Here is a 17,008-nt window from a genome sequence, read left to right on the forward strand (position 1 = left end):
AAATGTCACATGGACTTTTGGAGAAGTGCACACCTTTTGAGCAGCTTTTTCTGACTACAAATAATAGAAAAGACTGAATCGTAACAGACAAATAGTAAAACATTTGATCAACGTGATCTTAACTATTTGGAAAATATGAGGCTAAAAAGGCAGGACAGGGTTTCTATACTTAAAATGTTGAGTTTACTGTAGAGCTTACATTATAGTTTTTCTCACAAATACGCTTTTCACATTTTCATAACCTTGAATTTTACTTTACACTTGAAGGCAAACGTTTCAATGAAAATAAAGACTTTTAATTCTAAAATCACAAATTGTGTGTAAATTACAGCGTCTGTTTTAACTAGCATATATGCACAACCTAGCACCTGAAAGTAAAACTGTTCAAAATATCACCAACGTAACTGAAAATTAAAGAAACTGGAAATTGGTTACAGTTATAATCAGAATTCAGTATTTACAGACACTTTTTTCAGTTTTTTTCCAAAAACAACCCCTGGTGTCAACAACTTTGTTGCCCCCCAGTCTTTCACCAACTAAAACCCCCCTCACTTCCTTTGAGTCAAACCTTAGTGGTCCCCTTCATAAAGCCACTACACATAGTTTTTATTGGGGGCGGAGGCGGCGCTGTTGCTGTAGTACTTGGCGGTTCCACCGGAGCCGCCAGATTTGGCCCTGCTGAAGCAGCAGAGCAGACCTCCAGCCAGAATGAGCAGCACGCCGGCGCCCCAACCCACAAAGATACACGCTCCCAGCTCCCTCTTCAGGTTACTAGGCACCAGGGGGTTGTTGAAGTCTTGCACAATGTTGTGGGCGGACCAGCTGACGGGTATGATGGCCAAGAGACCGGCCAGCAGCAGGCCCACGCCGGCCACCAGGCTGATCTTGGGCTTGATGTCTTCGTTGTCTATGCAGGTGGTGAAGTCGGCCCCGCAGAACACCATTAGGAGGCTGAGGCAGCATAACATGCTGCTGATGATGGTCATGGCGCGGGCGGCCTGCAGGTCAGAGGCCAACACCAGCAGGGAGTCGTAGTTCTTGCACTGCTGCTGGCCGGTGCTCTGCACCACACAGCTCGTCCACAGACCGTCCTGAGTGCTCTACTCAACACACACACACACACACAGAAAATGAAAAGTCAGTCATTTCATGTCATTGATGTCCATTAGTGAAATGTAAATCTGAAATATTGTTTATTTTATAATTATAGTTAGGTTATTTAGTTAAGACATATCAATCAATTTGGGGGTGATGGCAGGTTTCACTCCTGTGTTTTATATCCTATACTTCAAGGAAAGTCAAAAGAATTCACTGTATGATGGGCTTTAAATGTTGGTTGTACATCTCTGCGTCCCAACACACTTTCTTCCCATCATGACCTTTCATAACAAGAGGCTGAAGCTTTTCATTACCACTGCAGTCACAATGTTGGATCCCGTGAAGGAGGACACTTTCCAGCGTGGGACAGCGCAGCAAATGATGACCCCGATCAGGCCGAGGACCCCGAGGGACACGCACACAATCTGAACTCCGACAGACCCCATTCTGTAACAGACAATAATTAGTCCACGAATGAGAATGTTCCAGCACGTTTTATTTTGGCCTGAGTTTAGTCTGAATGTTTTTTTAAATAATTTTATATCAACAACTTTGCATCCCAAAGCCACCTGAGGCTTTTTTTAATTGGATCTGCCAGGATCTAAGATTTTGACATTGTTTATTCATGTTTCATTGCTCATATAAAATTAACTTTAAATCATACTTTAAATTCCTAGTACTTAAGTGCTGTTTAAGTAAAGCTCTTCTTGTTCTTCTTCTTTGGGTAGAAAGTAGGGGTTGTTGAATCGTCTGCACTGATCCAACATGGAAGATCCATTTATCCGTTGTTATTGAGGTGTTACTGTGGGGGAGTTTGATGATCACATAACACGCACTCAGACAAACACTTGTTCCCTCTGGCAGGCCATCACAGGATTACGTTCCTTTGGGCTACATTTCAACACAAATGCATGTCCTGACAGGCTCCGGCCTCCTGGGTCTCCACCCAGGATTTGCCGAGCCACTCCCTCAAATCTTTTTTGGGAAAATCTGCCTCATTTATTTATCTTACGATTCAACTTCATACAGATGAAAATGGGTGGACTCACGGGTAACTGTGAAGAACGACAGTAATTCTTTGAATAAATAATATGTTTTGGTTGTGAAAATATAAAGAAAACAGCAATATTAACAGAACATTTGAGGTGCTAAACTGAACTAAATAAATGAATAAACAAAACAAAAGGTGTTATACCCTCGAGACGTGTATTTTATTTACACAGTTTATATTTAAATTAATTTTGATGTGAGGAAGCCCTGCCCTTTGTCCTCCATCCATAAAGACACCTATCCTTAACATTCTTACAACAAGAAGAGCCTATTTTGATGACCATAACACTCTCCAGCCCAATAAATCTATTACTACTTTTAGGCGTCTGTGACCCAACCCAGATCGCAGACTTTCAGAGCAGATTGAACATTGTAACTAATCTAATGAGGATCAGTGGATTTTAAAGCAAATGCTTTGTTCATATTTGTAAAAATATATCTCCCCCCCAGAATTACTGATAGTTTTCTTACACTTAATTTTTAAAAAATCCTAAAGACAGGGAACACAGACAAAACAAACAGAACAATAATACAAATAAAAATAAATCACAAACATGCTGCTGAGCCATTACCTTATTTCTTTTTTGCTCACAACTATATATTTGCTCTTTCCATGATTTCTTATGCTCAATAAAATGCATTCAACTAATCCTTTCATCATCTGTCTTTTCATCACTTCTCAGAGCTGTCGTAGAACTGTCGTTCTAAATAGAAAATGAATAAAGAAGATGCCCACCTTTTATTCTGTGTCCTCTGAACTTGATAAGAAAAAATGTAAAAGGTGAAGTTCTCCTTTCTTCCTGGCTGAGCGTTGTTTTGAAGATGTTGTTTTGTGATGCACAAGAGACTGTGTGACAAGATGGGGGTATTTGTAGAGGAATTTGAGGTATAGGGTGGGGTTGTGCTCCAACAGAAGGGAAGGACCTGTCGACCAGACTGGACTTGTCCTATACGTATGTTTCCCTCTCTTTTTCCACCTTAGACCTGCTGTATTGAGCTCGGCACACCACTGGGAATAAATAGACCTTAGAGTTTCCAGGAAACAAAAGATTGTAATGTCTTTAGTCAATAGTCTTTGTTGAAAACTGACACAGTTTGGGGATTATTGGAAAATGTAATCATCTATAGGACTGCAGACTTTTCTTTCTATGCTCCCAGTTCAAACAAAAAGATACCACCCAGGCTATAGCATACCTGCACAAGATCCCCCCGCCCCCCGCAACCCTCTGTCGAAACTGCGATGACGAATTTAAGGAGACTAATTCAAGAAATCGCGAGACAGTGGGTTGAGGAGTTTTGCGCAAGATTCTACATGGGGTTTCGTGGATCATGGGATGGAAATACAATTAGGAAATAAAAAAGGAATGTTGTGAAACCGAATATGTGTAGCCTTTATTAACACATTCAGAAACACACAGGCAGAATGACACACGCATAGTTTTGGTTTGTAGGACCAATTTAGAATTTTATTTGGAAGCGGGCTTAGTGATGGAGAGGCAACTCACACATTTAGTTGAACATTTTCATGGATATAAACTAGATTTTAGCATAATCATACACTGTGTATTAACTGTAATGTGTTACAGCTAATATAGGTATATATATACACAAACATACGCTAAGTAGCATCTCGTTGTTGCTGAGAATATGGGATTATCCTCATAAAGTAGCTAGAACACATTACAGTTACATTTTTGTCTGTATGTATGTCTGTATGTATGTATGAGTGTGTGTATGTGTGTATGTATGTACATTATTGATTACTAGCATTTATAAACTTCACTTAAGAATGTTATTTATTTTATTGACATTTTAGACTTGTTTCGAGTGAGATGTTAATGACTTTATATTGTGACTTTGCCGTTTTAAACATTATACTGTTGCTGCTTTAGGAACAATATTTAGTTATATTATTATAAATCACTTCTAATCCTGTTATCAACCTATTGGCTTTTACAATGATATATTAATTATTAATTATTATTCACTATCATTAAAAAAGAACAGAGTATTGTTAAGAGGAGCTCCTAATAAAATCCTAAAGATACTTATCCCTACCTGAGGGGCATCCGTAAAGGGAGTGGTGAGGAGTGGTGCAACCTCACCACTAAATGCCACTAAATATCACTTACTGTTCCATTAAACAAGGAAACGCTTTAGCCTAAAATCAAATATGTCAAGGACGGGCGTATACCTGTTACCTGACTGGAGGTTGTTACACTTACTAATCCTTAAACATAAGCTATTTTTACTTCTGAAAAACACAATAGTTATTTAACTAAATACATAATAATAATAATAATAATAATAATAATAATAATAATAATAATAATAATAATGCATTCTATTTGTAAGGCACTCTTCATTCAAGAATCTCAGAGTGCCACAGAGCCAGTACATAGTTAACACAAACTATAATAAAAAAGGAATAGTTGACACAAGTCATATGTCGTTACTCTATGTGAATATTGTAAATCAATTCATTTATTGATTCCTATCGCAGTTTTGTATCTCTGTTTGTACACTTTCAATTTTTCCCGCCAAGTATCTTCCGGAACTATCTTAGGTCACGTGACGATCACGCATCTGAACTTCCGTTAACGCGACCCTCTCTTTACACGGCTCTGCAAGGAACGTGTGAAGAGCTGGTTTTAATACAGCCTCCTACGTAACCGTAGTCACGTCGGTGGACACGGCCCTCTTTTGAAGTTCCTGGGGGACGAGCGAAGGAACCCGGACGAATCGAAGGAAAGGGGCCAAGATTGAGCTCGGAGAATACATATTTACACATTATTCACCCCAGAAAGACTGCCGTCAAACCGAAGACAAGGTTCGGAGACATTTTCATCTGTTTGCAAGTTTGACATCGCCGACGTCACTAGCTGTTCAGCTTTAATGTGTAGCGTTAGCTTACGTTACTTGGCTAGTGGCTACCTAGCTAGCTTAGCTCTAGGTCGCATTCGTTCATTCATTGATTTAGTCTGCTAACATTGCCCGATTAGCTAGCGCGAGGCCCTTGTTAGATAACCGATATGACTCGAGGCGTGTTTTTCCCCCGAGGATCTGTCAGTATGTGACTCGTTCTTTCTGTTCTTGCAATCTAAGGTGCAACGCGGAAAGCCAAGGTCTTGACTGCCCGAGAACGTCAGAAAATAAAGAAAATGGCGGAGCCAGACAAATTAAACATCGACTCTATAATTCAGCGTCTGTTGGAAGGTAAGGACCAACCTCCACTTTGCAGCAATGTACTTAGTTCAGATTATTGATTGTAGAGGAATGTGTGTTTTATATTCCAGGTATTATCGGCTGAGTTAAAGATGCATTCAGTAGCCTACTTAAGATTGCTGTGTTTGCAGGCTCTGTGGTTGGATTTGGGTGAAAGGCTGGAGCCACATCAACCCTGTTCTTAACAGACAGTTCAGCTGATGTTGTTTGATTAGAGAGGTCATTTTTTTTTACCAGTCATCTGTTTTTTGTTTTTTTTTTACTAGAAATGCATACATGTTACAGTTTCGTCTGCAAATCAAGAGGACATGGATGGCGTTACACATTTTACGCAAAATGACTCTTTCTCATACATAACTTTCGGTCTCCGGTTGTTGAAAAATGCATAACCTTTAGCCATTAAGGAAGTGATGGTTTCTCTATTTCAGCTCAGAATAAAATATATGGCCTGCCTTAAAAAATAATGTTATTAGTTGCAGGAGATTAAAAAGTGTCTATTTGTAATATGGCAGTGAAGGATTACTTTGACCTGTAGATGTAAACATTCCTTAACACTGGCTTACTGTAAGAACAGGCTTGTAATCGTAGTTTGTTCACCCTGTTTGTACCCCCTTTTTCACCAGAGATTAATGAGTGCTCTTACTGGTGTTGTGCTTTTTGTTTTTCGCAGTTAAGGATCTGATAATAATTTGTTACTACAGCCTTTTGTTAGGGACTTGTTAATGAGGTGTACAAACAAAGATGCTGTGATTGGCACATGCTCACCGTGGCACTGTGTGAAACGGCTGCCTTCTCTGCCACCCAGAATGCTTACATCGTTTTCTTTCATCTAGAGTGCTCACCTTGAAAAAAACATTTGTGTAAGCACCTACGTTAGGATAGTACTAAGAGTCATTTTAATGTTGTAACCGCACTGTGCTCATGAGTGATTTCCAGTTGTGAAAAGTGCCCGAGAATGTTTTTGCCAGAAAGAAACTGAAGACGGGAGACTTTCTTTAAAGGCAGATGTGTTTTGGCTTCGGAAATCTGTCACGAACCATCGCTCCAAAATACCCACTGTATGTTTGTGTGTAGAAAGCTTTGTTTAGGTTGAAGTTGCTTGTGTTTGAGGGAAAACAGGGCTTTTTATCTCTGCATCCACATGATGGTTGTGTAAGAGCAGCCCTGAAGGCTTTAAACAGAAGCATAGACCTGACTGTACAGTTCATCTAAAGAGCACAATAAATAAGGCTGTGACCGCTGTAGTTGTCCTTGCGCTGCAAGTGCACTGGGTGCTGAAATGATGTCTGCTTCCTACACACTTATGTGTTTCCCCTATGGAACTGTCGGTATAAGACTTCTTTGTGCCTGTTTCAAGGGAGCAACATCAAGTATGTTGGTTGGGGATTTTGCGGCCTCTACAAAATCAGAAGATGTGCTGGGTGCACAAACTTTCCCCAGGCCTAACACTCTTATTGAATTTGACCGTAGCTCTCTGTTTATTTCTTAAATATAGGCCCTTCATGATCAGTGGAGCTTATTGGGATTATTCACAAATATGCATGTGCAGTCATAGGGACTTTGACTGTTGTCCCTGCCTGCTGTTCTTTGTTTTGTACATAGCTTGTTATTCTCGGGCCACGATAAGGTTGTCTGCCAAGCGCAGGGGAAGACAAACAAGCCTGATAGTGGCAGTATTTATATCCTCTTACGTAACTCACTTGACCTTTTTTGCTGGCATTTGTAGTTTTATTGCTGAGAATAACCAGTTGATATTATTGTTGAGTAGGTCTGATCTCTACAAGACTAGTGAAGAACACTTGCCTCACTGCAGGTGCTGCATCAAGAGATTGATAACTTGCATCCCACAACAGCTCAGTCTCTGATGGAGACGGCAAGGTAACCCGCGTGCTTGCTGACTGGGTTTCGAGACCAAACCAATTAAATGTGTTTGGATAATGAGCAGTTTCAATTGGATTACTTGCATAGATCCAGAGCTAAGTGAACTCTGCAAGTGTGTGTTGTGAACAGTGCGTGTTGTGAACAGCGCGTGTTGTGAACAGCATGTCTTGAGAGCGTGACATCACATGAGTTCAGCCAGAACACCCAGCAGCACTGAGTCAAGAGTGCCGGACCAAACCAACTGTTGATTCCAGCACTGCCAGCACCCCAATGGCTTTTCTTTTGTGCTGGCCCAGCTCTTTGTTTTCTGCCCCCTGATCAGCGCAGTGGAAAGCCTATTGTCTGTACCCCTCATGATAAGCTCACTGTTGCCCACTGGCTATGTGGCTAACTTTGGAGTAAGCTCTGTCAGGGCTTAGCCTTCTGTAATCCAGGTTTAAAGTGACAAGCAGTACTGCAGTATTTGTACCTACTTTTCACTCTTTAGGGCCTTGCTTTTAGTTTCTACTTCAGGATAGTGCAAACATTTTCCATCCATTTGTTGATTTCTACACTCGCTCTCCCTCTGAAAGTGCTTTGCGAGCACTATTAAAACTGGGTCCGTTTCCTGGGGGATGGTATTTATTAGGTGTCAGGTTCTTTGCTTATAACAAAAATGTATCGTTTGACATCTGTGATTATGGTTAGTGTTTGTCGCTTGGACACAACTTGATCTGTACCTCTGTTTCCATATTAATACAATATTTTTCTGTGATCCAATAGGTGACCATATTTATCAAAGTTTTTATTGAGATGAAAGATTTTGATTCCCAAATATTTACATGTATTTCAATCCTCCTTTCTTTAGATGAGATGGTGTCATCAATTGTAATCCAAGTATTCACTAAGCAGCTATCATTTCAGCCATGTAGCGTTGCCTCTGAATTTTCTTCTAATTTTGCCAGTACGAGGAAGTACAATTACATTCCCAATGTTGTGAAACAAATCTAGTTTGAATAGAGCAATGGTTCTGCTCGTATCGCTCATAATCAGTCTCACTTTGATTGTTTTGCATCTAAAGGTGAAATAATGTGTCTGTTAATTTATGAATACCTAACAACAATTTAATCAATACCCATGAACATATTGGAGAGAGCTCTGTTCACATCTAGCGTAAAAATTATTGTCACTGAGACAGTTGTAGCCAAGTCTGTTGTCACTATACGTATATTCACCATTTCTATAGACTGATGGTGGGAATGAGTCATTGGTAGAAATGTGCTTTGGCATCAATCGGCTCAGGGAGGAATGGGAGTATGATGGACTTTGTCAGTGATAGAAAGAAACCAGATTCCAAACTCACCAGGGGCGTTCTTGCATAAGTTCGCCTTAGACACAGTCACTGAGATAGTGTTATGGTCTTATGTATGGTTGGCATGGCAATGTGGAAATATTTGGATCTGTATTCTGAGCAGTAGTTATAGTTTGATATAACATATTTTGTCATTGCATGGGAGACTACCATTCTTTTTCTTTTTCTTCTGTTGCAGTCATTCGCATCACACTCCTATCTTTTGTAGCACTTAAGCCATGACAACACGTGATTTTAAGGATTTTTCAGGGAAATTAACCTTGTTCAAGTCTTTATCAGGATTTGTGTTTGGCTCCATTCAAAGTGTGAACAAACGTGACAAGGGACTTGACGAACCTGCTGAATTTTTTTTTTTTTTCAGATAGCATCAGTGTAAGAAGCAGGCACACATCAATCTGTATTATTACCAAATAAATACACTTAAAATTTGATTTGATTTTATATTACAACCTGTGTTCTTGGCTTTATCTTTGATCTGAAAAGGTGCTCTTTGTTTCTAAACGGTGCAGTTTGCTATGTCTTTGCAGCAGCTACATTGGCTAGAAAGAGGAAGTGGGTTTCATGAGTTTCTGCTAGCTCGGGTTTGAACCCTCACCAAATCAAAAAGAGGTTGAGGCTGACGTCAGGGTAGTTTCCACTGGTCGGGTTTTCTCAGATGTTGCATCGTTGTGGCTTAATACAAGTGTATTTTATTTAGTAACTTATAATTTCCAAACATGCAGTACAGCGTATAATAGCTCTAAATAATCTATAATATTGTGATTACTAGACTAACAGAATTAGCCAGCATTCTGCTAGTGGGAGATGTTTACCTCCCAGTCTGGTTTAAAATCTGAGGACTACTTATGTCCTTCATTATCTAGACTCTGATAGTAGGTGCGTATCTTAATGGTTCTCCCTTATCTCCTTTTTTTTCAGTCAAGGGCTCTCGACCAGGGAAGAATGTCCAGCTGACAGAGGGTGAGATCCGTGGGCTTTGCCTAAAGTCCCGTGAAATCTTCCTGAGCCAGCCAATCCTGCTTGAACTAGAGGCTCCCCTCAAAATCTGTGGTGAGTTTTAATGTCGTGGTGGTCAATGAGTTTCAATAACCCATCGAGACCTAGTGTGAAATACCATAAAGTCATAAAGCGGTTATGCTGCAGACTGACTCAGGTGCAAGAGAAGATGATCACCTGAGGCTGTGTTTGTTCACTTGTAATTGTTGTTGTAGCAGTTGATAAGCAGCTGCACCCTGTAGTAGTGATGGTATGGTGTTTTAGATTGCACTCCTCTGCTGCCCTCTGCAGGTGATGTCCACGGTCAGTACTATGATCTGCTTCGGCTGTTTGAATACGGAGGCTTCCCCCCAGAAAGCAACTACCTGTTCCTGGGTGACTATGTAGACCGAGGGAAGCAGTCACTGGAGACCATCTGCCTGCTTCTAGCCTACAAGATAAAATATCCAGAGAACTTTTTCCTGCTGCGTGGAAACCATGAATGCGCCTCCATTAATCGAATCTACGGCTTTTATGACGAGTGTAAGTAGGGTACTTTTGCAAACGGCAAACACGTCTGTTCTCTTAACCGTTACACTAAGTTCTCATCGCTCTTTTGTTGGCAGGTAAGCGAAGGTATAACATAAAGCTGTGGAAGACCTTCACAGACTGCTTCAACTGTTTACCTGTGGCTGCCATAGTAGATGAGAAGATCTTCTGCTGTCACGGAGGTAGGGCTTTGTTGATATACGATGTTTCGTGGATTAGCTGATGAGAACCACACTGAGATGGGTGTTTTTGTGTTTTCTCCAGGCCTCTCTCCTGATCTTCAGTCTATGGAGCAGATCCGCAGAGTTATGCGGCCCACAGACGTGCCTGACCAGGGTTTGTTGTGTGACCTGCTGTGGGCTGATCCAGACAAAGATGTGCTCGGCTGGGGTGAAAACGACCGTGGCGTCTCCTTCACGTTCGGGGCAGATGTGGTGGCCAAATTTTTGCACAAACACGACATGGACCTAATATGCAGAGCACATCAGGTAATGTTTAGCCAGCAGGCCTTGTGTCCTTGCCAACTGAGGCTGGGGGACGTTCGTAGGTTATCTTATGTATACTGAAAGGAATAGTGGTGTACTGTTATTCACATTTTATTTCAGTTCAACCTATTTAAAGCTATTTAAAGGGCAATACTACCTAAATGGAAAAAATTATTTCCAAAGTCCAGGAATATGAAATCCATATTTGTCAACATGAGCTAATCTCTACGTTTTATATCATTGTACTATAGATGGACGTGATTATATGCTGACCTCGATATGGCCCGTCTTGTTTACGTGCATGTTAACAGAGAATGTCACCAACACGATAAAGAGCAGAGTATTGTGTGGTGTTGTTTTATTCAGTTTAAAAAAAAAAAGTTTTAATATTAACAACCACCTGGGCTAAAGCGGTACCAACAAGCGAGTCACCGACTGACGTGTCCATTTTACTGTTTGTGGTGTTGACGGCCTCGTTTCTGTCCGCAGGTGGTAGAAGACGGTTATGAGTTTTTCGCTAAGAGGCAACTCGTCACCTTATTCTCTGCTCCCAACTACTGTGGAGAGTTCGACAACGCCGGTGCCATGATGAGTGTGGATGAGACACTCATGTGCTCCTTCCAGGTGTGTAACAGCCTGCTGCATGGTTTTTTTGTTGTTAAACCAGTATCAAACCAAAAGTATATCATGTGAATCATGCACAGATTCTAGTGATTGGCATTTGGAATTTTTTTACTTCAATGACAATTTCTGTTTCTCGCACAGATTCTGAAGCCAGCCGATAAGAAATTGTATCCTTATGGCGGAGGGGGAGGGATGGGATCTGGGAGACCGGTCACCCCGCCACGAAATTCGGCCAAGGCTGCCAAGGCCAAGAAATAACAGCCGTTGGATTCCCCTCCCACAACCTGCCTCCCCTCTGTCCGCATCACACTTTTCTTTATTTTTAATTTTTTTTTTTCTCTCCCATACCTCCCCAAACTTGTATTTCCCTTGTCAACAAGCGGTAACAGAGCAGCAGTGTCCAGGGTTCAATCATGCTTTTTTAACTGTTTGTTTGGCTGTTTGCGTGCACTTTTTTTTGTGTGAGTGTAAAAAAAGTGGGAATGATTCTGAGGGAATTGCTGTATTCTGTATGTATGATTATGTTCTCTTCCTGTACCCGCTGTTCTGTTTTCCTGTCATTTTGTAGAGATGGGTTCTTGCTCATCTGTGATGTAATTGCAATCCTGGGTGCAGGGGAGGAGGGGGCCGGGGAGCGAGGAAGAGGAGTCTTAGCTGTTTATGTTAAGGCTCTGCACTGTTTAATGCTAAACACAAGCTTTTGTACATCCTGTTTCAGAGGTCTGTGTATGTCTGTGATACGGGGAGGGGAGGGGGGTTAGGACCAAGTTGCACAGTCAAACGGTAACGGCACATACCACACACTGGTGCATATATGTGCAGCTGAATCCTTCAATGAAATGAATTCACAAAGAGATATTTTTTTCTTTTCCCTTTCGTAAACCAATGATTTGAGAACGCAGTCATGGATGTGAAATAGCTTTTGCTTCTTTGTTTTCTTTCTTCCTTTTTTCTTTTGTAGATACGTGAAACCGACATGGTTTGATTTCTTTCTTGTTTTTAGTTCACTGCAAGTTGAAGATGAATAAAAATAACCATTTATTTGAATTACGCCATCATGCTGATCACTTTGTGTTTGCCATTGCTTTGTCCCATTTGTCAACCTTTCCCCACCTGGTGGCTGCGCTTGTCTCTCTGTGTGGTCGCTTGATTGACAGCACAGCGAGTGGAGGAGGCTGGCCAACCAGACTCGCTCAACATGGAAGCTGCAGTGTGTCATTTTGGCCCAGTTATAGTTCATTCAAGCTAAGGGGGCGTCTCACATGTTGCTTCAGTGTGATTCAGCCAAAGAGGATGTTCGGTGGCCTGTTTTTAAACTCCAAAAAATAGATATTTGGTTTGGAAGGTCTTCAAATGTGTTTCTCATGATTGTTGGATGATTATGAAGTTTAACTTTGGCAGGGAGACGAGGAGGGACAGGAAGTGAACGGCTCTGTCACTGAGCTTCTGTTGCTCAGTGCCTCACAAAGATCAATAACCCTCACATATTATGTGCCATTTATGTTCCACGTGTAGATACCACTATTTATCTGACATTTCATTTGTATTTAACTCTTAACAAGCATATTCAAGACCAAACGCCTACTGAGGAGATAGTGGCTCGCGGTTTTTCTATTATTTTTCCAGTTGTCAGATGAGAGAATGAATAGTTGAGACCAGTGGAGTCCATCTTAAAAACAAAGGGCGGGCTTATTTACATCTAAATCCACGCTAAATGTGGGTTGCATGCAAGCCACAGGAGCACTAGAGAGCGGTGTTTGGAAGAATCTAAGTAATAGACCAAATTATACCCAATTGGGATTCCTCGCACAAAATTATTGTTTTATTGTAAAAATATGTTTAGGGTAATCATACTCCCAGTGACTTTAGCATAAAGTTTTTGTTTGCAAAACCAAGTAATTCCCAGGTGAACAGCTATCACTTTATCGCAATTAATACATAAATTACGCTTTTAAAATTGTGCTGTGTACATTATATTGCCAAGAATATGGAAGTGCTTGCTTTGCTTGTGACTGCAGTCATCATTCTGAGTTGCTTTATTTTTAACTGCTTGCTGTTGAAATAAGCATAAAGAGCCATAGACGAAGAGAATCAAATTATAAAAATGTAAAAAAAGATCAGAGGATCCAGTGACGACACCCTGATAGATTTCAGATTCTTTGGGCCGCTCTGCTTTCCTTCTAGCGTACATTAAGTTGGCATACAGGGTGTCCCCCAGTGAACGCAGTCCATAGTTCAGTTCAGGCTGCTGCAACTGGTGAAAACAGATTTCTTTCTAGTGTTGCAGGGGTATTTCACTGCCCATTTCTAATAACCCAATCACACTTTACCCTCATGACATATTTGGTGTCTGGTTTCATTTGCAGCTGTCTGTCCTCTGTCCAAGTATGAGCACGAGCCACCGCAGCTCTCCAGATTGCAAAGGCGGTGCATGAGCACATACTTTAGCAGAGGGTGGGGAAGCTGGAATTCGGCTGTCGTCCTGCCCCACCTTTCCCCCCTCCAACGAGAGGTTTTCAACTAAGTACCTCAGAAAATAAATGTTTTTAAAAAAATCCAATTAATGTAAGTAAGCTTTATTCAGAATCCTGTGTGGCTTTCTAACAATTTGCGTACAGTGCAACTAACTGCATCGAATATTGTGTACTGTAGAAGAGGGCAGGGGAGAAAAAAAAAAATGAAGTTAAGATCAACTCAGGAAGTGAAATTTAAATTAAAACCAATAGTATGAGAACATCGTATTTATATTCATATGCTACATAAATACACCAATAAAAAAACATAACAGGATATTCACAAGTCAGATGACTTGTAGTTTCTGTTTTCACGTTTTAAGGTCGCGACATTGGAGTGAGTTGAGCCCGATTTGAAAATTAAGCAGGTCCACTTTTTGTGGATAACGTTGATTTTGTGTCTAAAGAGATCTGAAAATGTACAGAAATGTATGGGTTTTTTTTGGATAAAGTTAGAGCTTGAGTGCTATGAGATTGGGTCTTCAACAATGCAAAACTAAGTGGCTCCTGTCAGAGATGATGTATAGTGTTGAAACATTATGGAACTTGTAGATCTCTGTCTTCTGAATAAACGGTCAAATAAAGGCATAGCTGTATGAATCTCTGCTTATAACATCTGTCACTCAATATATAATGTTATTACCTCTAAGAATCTGGTCTTTGATTACTGTTTTGTTCACATTATTTTTACTGACAAATTTAACGCTAGATACTGCAAGCTTATTAGGATTTTTTTAATCAATCAGGGATGTTTTGCACCATGCACTGTTGCTGGGTAGATATGAAATGATTAGATTATTACAGTTAAGGAAAAGAAAAGAAACTAAAGAAATTAACAGTATTTTTTATTTGTATTTTATTTGTTTTCAAATCAATCACAATTTGTCTCTGTTACAAGATATAAATAAAACATAGAATTTGTATATTTGTGTCTGGTTTTCTTTTCAAATGTGTCTGACTGCAATGTGAGACACATTACATTGTAACATTTAGTAGCTGTTGGAAACACTCATACCTTGGAGTCTTTTTCTCCCTCTCCTTTGCGGAGGCTGCCTCCACTGTCTGTCAAAGAGTTGTGCACGAATCAGCAGGATGGGTGGCCTCTTTATCCCTGCGTATGCATTTACTTATTTATTTATTTTGATGTCACCTGGCTCAGGCCACACACACACTCAAATCAAAAAGAGGCATTCAGATCCAGTTGATCATGTTTAATTGTGTACTGTTTTATGAAAACGGACATTCTTCTCTGCCCGTGTTGCCGGCCTCTTCCTTCCGATGCTGTTTGGGGTTTGGCAGAGTTGTCTGTTTCCTATTTGCTTATCTTTTAGGATTTTCCGTGACTCCTTGCTACGTGCGAAGCATGCTGTGAGTACAGCGAGAAAGTTTCAGAGGCAATGAGCCAAAACGATTGCATTAAAACATGGAAAATACTTCCAATCGGATCACAGTCTTATGCTTTAAACTGAAATACAGCCACAATTCTTGAAATGTATTTGATTGCACGCAGACCTTCAAAAGCAAAATTCAGAATCTGTGGGAATATGTGTTAATATGACAAAAAAGAAAATTACAGTTACAAATAGGATAAAAAAAGATGATGTAATAAAATAGGTTGTATGTAATAAAATAGGTTGTATACTATACACTGGAAGCGTGAAATAGAAAACAGGAGATATTAATGAGTAAGTGTGCATCCTGATAAAAAGCCTTGGAGCACCAAATGCATCGAAGACATCAAGCAGCAGCAGTTTCTGATGGAAAGTTGCCGTACATGCTACATTGCCACCTTGTCTTGTGTATGAGTGCAACCCGGCGTTCTCTACAGCAAAGTCACCACATGTCAGCTTTTTAATCTTCCTGTTGATTTATGAATCAGACTTGTGTACGAGCCTTGACCAGACAGCAACATCAAATGTTGTGTGTGCAGTGTTCTCACAAGAGAAAACAAGCTGAACATACAGTGTGGCTGGTGAGAACAGACTATTTAAACGTAGGAACAGATCAAAATGCATCTCTTTATGCTAATACTAATACATCAACTGAGCCTTTGTGATGACACGGGGAGCTTTGTTTTTCAATTCAAGGCCTTGGATATTGTTGGCTATGGAAGCTTAAGCTGCCATGACGCCTTTTGAAATATACAGCAGCATAACTCTGGATGGTTTTCTACTTGGGCTTCTTAATTTCCAACACATTGGAACACTGATTTTTCAACTTCTCCTTACTTGGTGGCTCTGGGTAAAATGTCAGGATCTATCACCCTAGACTTTGACAGCAAGGAACCAAATGAGTTGTTCAGGTATAACTCAGATTTTTTCACTTTGACTTTGCTTGACAGGCCATTTAATAAATACACACAAACTAGATAATAACTCAATATCTCTCGAATGCTTATGACTCTCTTGCAAACACAGTAGCTATCAGGTTTGCAGTTGAGAAATGCATAAAATGACAACTATTCTTTTGTTATGACCAAAAACCAAGAATACTGGTTGGACCTTTAATTTGGTTTCAGCTATGCATGTACATTCCTCAACTGGTTTATTATAAACACTCATTGCTTAAGCCTGTATATTGTAATAAATTCTCTCTCTCTGAAACAGATAGACATCGAGTTATTCACTAATTATGCAAATACTAACTGTTCCTTTCCTTAGACATCTCATGCTCAGTACATACCTAAATATATAAGTATATATCATTTGTAGTAACTAGGTTTCGGTAGTTCTCCTGGTGATAGCATCTCTACTCTATAGTCAAATAGAGGCTACTGGAGGAAATCTTTTTATTTAAATTAAACAAAATAAAATAACACAGATGCAGTACACATGGGATAGTGTACACATTGAACAATAACAAAAGAGCCAGTTGTATATCACACTAGACAAAATATATTTTAAAACATGCAGATTTGTCTCTATTGCTCAACTATTAATACGACTAAATTCAACATCTATATCAAATGTATTACATAAAAGTATTTGCTTCTCTTTTGAAGAAAGCAAACATCACCTTTTTCATAATAATAAAAAAGTCTTATGATCTTTATGAGTTAAGAACCGATTCTAATAAACCATGACATTTATATTCGAGAAAACATCTCTTTGAAATAAGTCAGAGAAGGCTCTTTAATTATTTTGGGCATGTACCGTTAGTGAGAAACAAATGTGTCCGACTCGGGAGTCAGCTGGGTTTGAGGGAAGATACTTATCACTGGAGTAAATACTCACCTCTGCTCTGTCGCAACATAGTAA

The 17,008-nt window shown here is 40.0% G+C and overlaps 2 protein-coding genes across 2 annotated transcripts; one reads left to right on the forward strand and one right to left on the reverse strand.

Annotated features, from left to right (window-relative positions):
- Nucleotides 1–123: 123 nt before the first annotated feature.
- Nucleotides 124–2,988, reverse strand: cldni (claudin i). Its single transcript, XM_034538855.1, has 3 exons — nt 2,885–2,988; nt 1,413–1,545; nt 124–1,100 (listed from the first exon to the last, which is right to left on the reverse strand). The coding sequence occupies exons 2-3, from the start codon at nt 1,542–1,544 to the stop codon at nt 594–596; spliced, it is 639 nt and encodes a 212-aa protein (XP_034394746.1). The 5' UTR covers nt 1,545; nt 2,885–2,988; the 3' UTR covers nt 124–593.
- A 1,773-nt stretch (nt 2,989–4,761) lies between these two features.
- ppp1caa (protein phosphatase 1, catalytic subunit, alpha isozyme a) lies at nt 4,762–12,293 on the forward strand. The gene is made up of 8 exons (XM_034539027.1): nt 4,762–4,978; nt 5,254–5,364; nt 9,524–9,655; nt 9,893–10,123; nt 10,207–10,311; nt 10,394–10,617; nt 11,104–11,238; nt 11,380–12,293. Exons 2-8 carry the CDS (start codon nt 5,310–5,312, stop codon nt 11,494–11,496), a joined length of 999 nt encoding a protein of 332 aa, XP_034394918.1. The 5' UTR covers nt 4,762–4,978; nt 5,254–5,309; the 3' UTR covers nt 11,497–12,293.
- The last annotated feature ends 4,715 nt before the right edge of the window (nt 12,294–17,008 follow it).

Source organism: Cyclopterus lumpus, chromosome 8 (assembly GCF_009769545.1).
Source record: "Cyclopterus lumpus isolate fCycLum1 chromosome 8, fCycLum1.pri, whole genome shotgun sequence".
Lineage (NCBI taxonomy): Eukaryota > Metazoa > Chordata > Actinopteri > Perciformes > Cyclopteridae > Cyclopterus > Cyclopterus lumpus.